This window comes from Dama dama, chromosome 9 (genome assembly GCF_033118175.1).
Source record: "Dama dama isolate Ldn47 chromosome 9, ASM3311817v1, whole genome shotgun sequence".
NCBI classification, from domain to species: domain Eukaryota; kingdom Metazoa; phylum Chordata; class Mammalia; order Artiodactyla; family Cervidae; genus Dama; species Dama dama.
Window position 1 is genome coordinate 63,611,194 of NC_083689.1, and position 6,000 is coordinate 63,617,193.

Genomic DNA, 6,000 nt, shown 5'->3' on the forward strand with positions numbered 1-6,000 from the left:
AGTGTTACAACTGCCCCCTCTCCGCCAGGCTAACCGGTCCCTGGACATTGGTGACAGTGAAGCTCAGAGATGTTCTTCATTTGCCTGAGGTCACATAATACCAAGGAAGCTCAGCTGATGCTTGGGGGCTCTGAGGCCAGGTCCAGCCCCACTATTTAATGCTGTGTGATCTTGGGCAAATGACTCAACCTCTCTGAGCGTCTGGAAAATGGGGAGGAACGAGAACCTTCTCACAGGGTTGCTGTGAGGAATGAAATTAGAAGCACTGCCACAGGTCCTTGTTTGTGGCAGGTTCTCAGAAAACCTGGAGCTGGTTTATTATGATGGTTCACGTCAGGGCCCAGCCCTCTTGGGCATTCCTGGTGGGCCTTGCTGGGCTAGTCCTCTTGGGAGGGGACTCATAGTCCTCACCTTTGACGTAGAGGTGGATAGTAGCAGTGCCCGCCGAGGGGTCTCCAGGCTCCGTGCAGCGGTACGTTCCCGTGTGTATGAAGGTGGCATTGTTTGTGGTGAGGATGCTTCTGGGGGCATCAGAGTCCAGAATCCAGTAGGGGGAAATGGGGCCATCCCACTTCACGCTGCCACTGCTCATACATCGCAAGGTCACCGCTGTGCCTGGCTCCACCACCAGCTCAGGGCCACTGGGCTCTATCACCGGGACCCCGTGACCTGGTGATGGGAAGTGGCAAACAGAAACGAGGGCTGAGGTGACACCCCGTTGGCTGTACCCTGCCTCTGAGATGGGTGCTACTCTGGCAGGGTGCTGCTGGTTCTGGGGTTCAGCTACGACCTGCAGGATCACCTCGAACAAGTCCCTGCCCCTCTCCAGTCACTCACTCAGGCCCTACCCCAAACCTTCTGTGATGGACTGACATCTCTGATGTCTCTGAGAGAAGGGGACTGGGGGCTTTCTTGGCCTCCCACCCAGCCACTGTCCCGTGGGGGCTACCCCAGCCTCTGGCCTCGGCATTCCTGGCCACGACTGCATCATTCTCCCCAGGAGTGGATTCCTTCGGCCTGATGTAATAAACGGCCTGCATTCCTGCTACGAAGTCCAGCACCTAGCTCAAAGAAGGGGCTTCAAACAAGCAAAAGTGAAAGTCGCTCAGGCGTGTCTGACTCTCTGCGACCCCGCAGACTGTAGCCCACCAGGCTCCTCTGTCCTTGGGATTCTCCAGGCAAGGAAGAAACAAATGAATAGAATGTTTGTGGCAAAGTGCTCTGAATTGATTCACACGAGGAAGAAGAAAAAGGGGCTTCCCTGATGGTCCAGTGATTAAGACTCCGAGCTTCCACTGCAGAGGGCACGGGTTTGACTCCTGGTGGGGGAAGTTCCACATGCCACATGATATGGCCAAAAAGAGATAAAAATGCATATACCTTTAAAAAAATATCTTAAAGAAATAAAAGAAGAAGAAAAGGGGTGTGGGATCTTAACATAGCAGAGCTCAGAGTCTTCTGGTGTGCCTTCTCTCATCACTGGACATCTGGTCTGTAGCACAGTGGGGAGGTTCAGAGGCTCTGTGCCTCAGTTTCCCCACTTAAAAAATGGGGACCAAAATTGTACCCATTTATTGGGATGTTGGGAGATTTAAATGCACAGAAAGCTTTAGAACATCACCCGTCACCAAATATAAATAACTCAGCAAAGGTTAGCCATTCTATTTACTATCTAGTCTACCCCCAGAAGCCCACCATAACATCCCAGCCCTGCTGTGTTTACTAGGGAGACAATCTCTTTTAAGGAAAATTTTCTTGAAGGAGAAAAGAGAACTTGAAACTCTTCTCAGGCCCTCTGGGAAGAAGGCCCGTTGCCTCTGCAGTGTCAGCACTTTTCCAGGGCCTAAAATAGGGGTAAAGGAGGGAAGTGAGAGCTGATTCAAGGACTTGGAGGGGCTGCCAGGCGCCCTCCAGCCTGTGCAGGAGGAAACACATTGCTGGCACCCGGCCTAGCCCCCGTTTCCGCTCAGCCTGCAGTCCTTCTCCCAGGGAGGCTCTCACTTCTGCTTCCTGGCCACTGTCCCCTTTAGGGGAAAGACCCCCTCACCCCCTGAAACAGGCAGTACCACCTGCTGGGCACAGGCATGTCCCAGGCTGTGGGACCCGGATCTGCCACTGACCTACGAGGTACCCCCCTACTGAGTCCAATCTGTCTGTCCCAGTGACAGGGCCATGGACATCCCAACCCTGAGGGACCTAGGAATATTCAGGGACTCTTCATCATCTTGCACAAAAGCTTCTTCTTAAAAAAAAAAAAAAAAAAGTATATTTATTTATTTGGCTGCATCAGGTCTTAGTTTCAGTATGTGAGATCTTTTGTTGTAGCATAAGTGCTCTAAGGTTGCGGTGTGTGGGCTTAGTTGCCACATGGCATGTGGGATCTTAGGTCCCCGACCAGGTATTGAACCCACATCCCCTGCATTGGAAGGTGGATTCTTAACCACTGGATCACCAGGGAAGTACTGCACAAAAGCTTCTTAAATGGGTCTTTCCATCCCACTACACCCTGCCCTCATCACAAACCCCAGAATCAGAAAGATCCTGTCAAATTATTTCAGGATGACTTAATTTATGTTTTGATTTTGTACACATCAGAGATGTGCAGGCTCTCTGCCCAAGCTTCTGATTCGCATAAAGGATGGAGTGACCAGGGAAATACTGCGGAAACCAACACCTGGGGGTTGCAACCAGGCTTCCCTGTGCTGCTGACCACCAGGGAGAGGGGCAAACATCGTTTTGGGCAGGCTGCTGGCAAGTCCCAACAGAGCAGGTGCTGGCCTATCACTGCTGCAGCCATGCAGGGCATGGGGTGGGGGTGGGGTACTGGAGGGAAGAGCTTGACTGTGGGCTCATGTCAGCCAGTCGTCACTCAGTCATGTTTGACATTTTGCGATCCCATGGACTGTAGCCCGCCAGGCTCCCCTGTCCATGGAATTTTCCAGGCAAGAACACTGGAGTGGGTTGTCACTTCCTCCTCCAGGGGATCTTCCTGACCCAGAGATAGAGCCCGGGTCTCTTGCATCTCCTGCATTGGCAGGAGGATTCTTTACCGTTGTGCTTTGCCAACCTGGGTCTAAAACTTGGCTCTTCCGTGCTAACTAAGTAGGCTGCTTAACCTTTGACCCTCAGGCTACTCTTTCAATGAGAATAATCCGAATTTCCACCTCTGAAAGGTCCTGGGAGGATTCAAGGAGGTGATAAACAACCTCTGCTGGAGTCAGCTCTCCTGTCCTGTGTTACTGCTTCAACTACTACTGTCCTAACCTCCTCTCAGATCCTGACACTCTCACAGCTGAAGTGCTAACTTTCAAAGGTCACAGCCTACGCCTGTCACATCCCGCGGTCTCAGATTCTGTGACTTATATTCCGCTTCTGCCCCTGCTGGGTCTCACAGGCGCCTTCTCCCTCCCCCGCCCTTCCCCTGTCTAACTCCAGCCTCGGCCTCCTGGAAGTGTAGTCAGAGAGGCATTATCTTATTTTGTCCTGTCGTCTCGAGTATTCATGCAGGACAGGGCTGACACCCTCAGCTTCCGCTCCAGCTGCCCACTGCTGGCTTGACTGGAGGGAAGGAAAAGCTTGCTCAGGCCTTTATTCCCTGGGTAGGGGCTGGACCCGTTCTGCCCCTTCACCCCACCATCTCTCTCCCCAAACCTTCTCACCCCCTCCCACTTGTTTGGGAGACCCCCCTCATCATCAGCTGCCAGGGTGTGCCCCCACACCCCCCACCTCTCCCCCAACACACACACACACACACACACACACACACAAACACACACACACACAGTATGCCAAGGTTTGGGGCACGGCCTCCTCCTTGGCCCAGAGTCTTAGCAAGTTTCTTTTGGTCTCTAGGATACACTGATTCTGTCCCTTAACTTTGTCACAACTGCTCCTCACTCATCACTGGTCTACTGAAAACATAGGCTTCCAGCTTGCAGTCCCCATTTCTTCTTTCCTTGCAGGCGAGATGCTGGACAGCCCCTCCATCCCCCATCAGTCTCCCACAGGCATTTTCTGGGCAGGAAGATAGGACAAAAGAGTGAAATAAAACCCACAAAGCTTTCTAGGATGAGGGGAATAGTCTCTATCCTAATTGAAATGGTGGGGACACAAGCTTATATATTTGTCAAATCTCATCATAGGGACACTTAAGAATCTGTGCTTTCTACTACATGTAAATTACATCTCAACAAACGAGGACAGACTTGCAAGCCCAGTGGAACTGATTGGGCCCAAAAAAGCCCTTCAGTGGGCCAGCTCCTCCTCAGGGACCAGACACACCTATTCCTCAGGGCCTTGCAGCCACAGGATTGTGGGAAGGCCGGAGATGCTGCTGCCTTCCTACCCCACCCACAGTCCCCATCCTTCCCTAGAGTTCCTCCAAATATGCAATAAAATTTAGGGACTTCACTGGTGATCCAATGGTGAAGACTCCACACTCCCAGTGCAGGGGGCATGGGTTTGATCCCATATGCCGCACAGGGTGGCCAAAAGAACTTAACATGTGTTTGTTGGGCCTACTGTAGATACGAGTCCCGCACCCAGCCCCCAGCTTCAGTTAGGGACCCTCCTAGCAGGAGATCCTGCATCACTGATGCTGTCGGAGGGATGGGATTCAGGTGGGGTCTGCTCCATAGCTCTCGGTCCTGAGGCCCCGCAGCCTGTGTTTGGGAGGATTTCAGCCTAGCAGACCCTCAACTGTCCTCCCCCGAGACAAGCTGCTAGCCCTGTACTCTCTCATCCAAAATTTACCTCTCCTGAGCCCTGGGCCAGAGAGGCTAACCTCTTACCTCTCCTTCTGACCTCTTGCCCAAGCTGCCCAAGGAAGGACCATTGCTTCTTCAGATCCCTCCAAGTCACATCCTGCCTGGTTCGCCTCGTGAGTCCCAGGCTGGCGGTGCCCGTGGGGCTATGAGGGGCTTTCCGGGCCTCTCTGCTCAGTGTAGGTCTGCACCAGTGGCACCGGCCTCTCCTGGGAACTCACTGGTCACGGAGAATCTCAGGTCACACCTGAGACCGATCGAGTCAGAGTCCGCGCTGTAACAAGATCCCTGGGGGATCTGTGTGCACAGTGGGGTTTGAGGAGCATTTTGTCTGGTCCATCACCCCCAACAACATGCCGTTGACCGTTCAGTAGGCACTAAAGAGCCCTGAGGGCATAGGGATGTGTTCAGGACACAGGGACAGTCACCATCTGAGCTGGGCAAGATCCACAGCCCTGGCCAGGCTGGTTCCACCCCATTCATACCCGCTTTCCCCTCCACTGCCTTTCCGAAGCAGACACCCACACACCCGAAGTCCAGGGCTGGGAGATGAAAACACAGAGTGGGGACCCCTAGTGAGGGGCAGAGGTTTAGAGAGTCCTTCCCTAGGAACCCTGTCACAACCCTCTCACCCCACCCCCCGCCCCCCAAGGCTCTGGTTCTGCTCTTACCATGCCAAGCTGTGGCCACCAGCAGGATCAGCAGGGTCCGTGGGCCCATGGCCTCAGCAGGAAAGTGGCAGGCTGATGCAGGGCTTGCGGATAGGCAGAGAACAGGATTCTCGGACACTAGCTCTGACAGGACCAGACCCCCTAGACATGTGTTCCTCTCCACTGGCACTGGCTGTTTGTCTTGTTTTCCTCTTCCTTCTTCTCCTTGGGCTGATCCCCTTCTTCCTCTTTTAGCTAGGCAAGGCAACCACAGAGTTTGGAAATCTGGTTAAAAAAAAAAAACAAAATAAAGACATGACCCCCAGGGGGCGGGGTTGGAGTCAGGGTAGGACTGGCTAAGTTTGGGGCCCTTCCGAAGCCACCTCTAAGGGGCCCTGAGAGAAGAGACATGCCCAATGTTAGACAGGCAGTTGATTGTACACACGGGGGTCTCCAGAGCAGCAGGGGGCTCTTGCTAAGTGGAAAAGGAAGTTAGGTTGGTCTGGACAAGTGTGATAACAGATAGTATCAAGAAGCTTCCATTTACAGGACACTCACCAGCCAAACCTTTACATGCCACTGTCACC

The 6,000-nt window shown here is 53.2% G+C and overlaps 1 protein-coding gene across 1 annotated transcript in view; it reads right to left on the reverse strand.

Moving 5' to 3' along the window:
• Positions 1-5,656, reverse strand: part of CSF1R (colony stimulating factor 1 receptor) — a 32,704-nt gene extending 27,048 nt beyond the window's left edge. Inside the window, exons 1-2 of the mRNA XM_061151720.1 lie at positions 5,435-5,656; positions 412-669 (exon numbers count right to left, since the gene is read on the reverse strand). Of these exons, the coding sequence (XP_061007703.1) occupies positions 412-669; positions 5,435-5,483 (307 nt within the window). The 5' untranslated portion in view covers positions 5,484-5,656. The remainder of the gene's footprint in view (positions 1-411; positions 670-5,434) is intronic.
• Between the last annotated feature and the right edge of the window lie 344 nt (positions 5,657-6,000).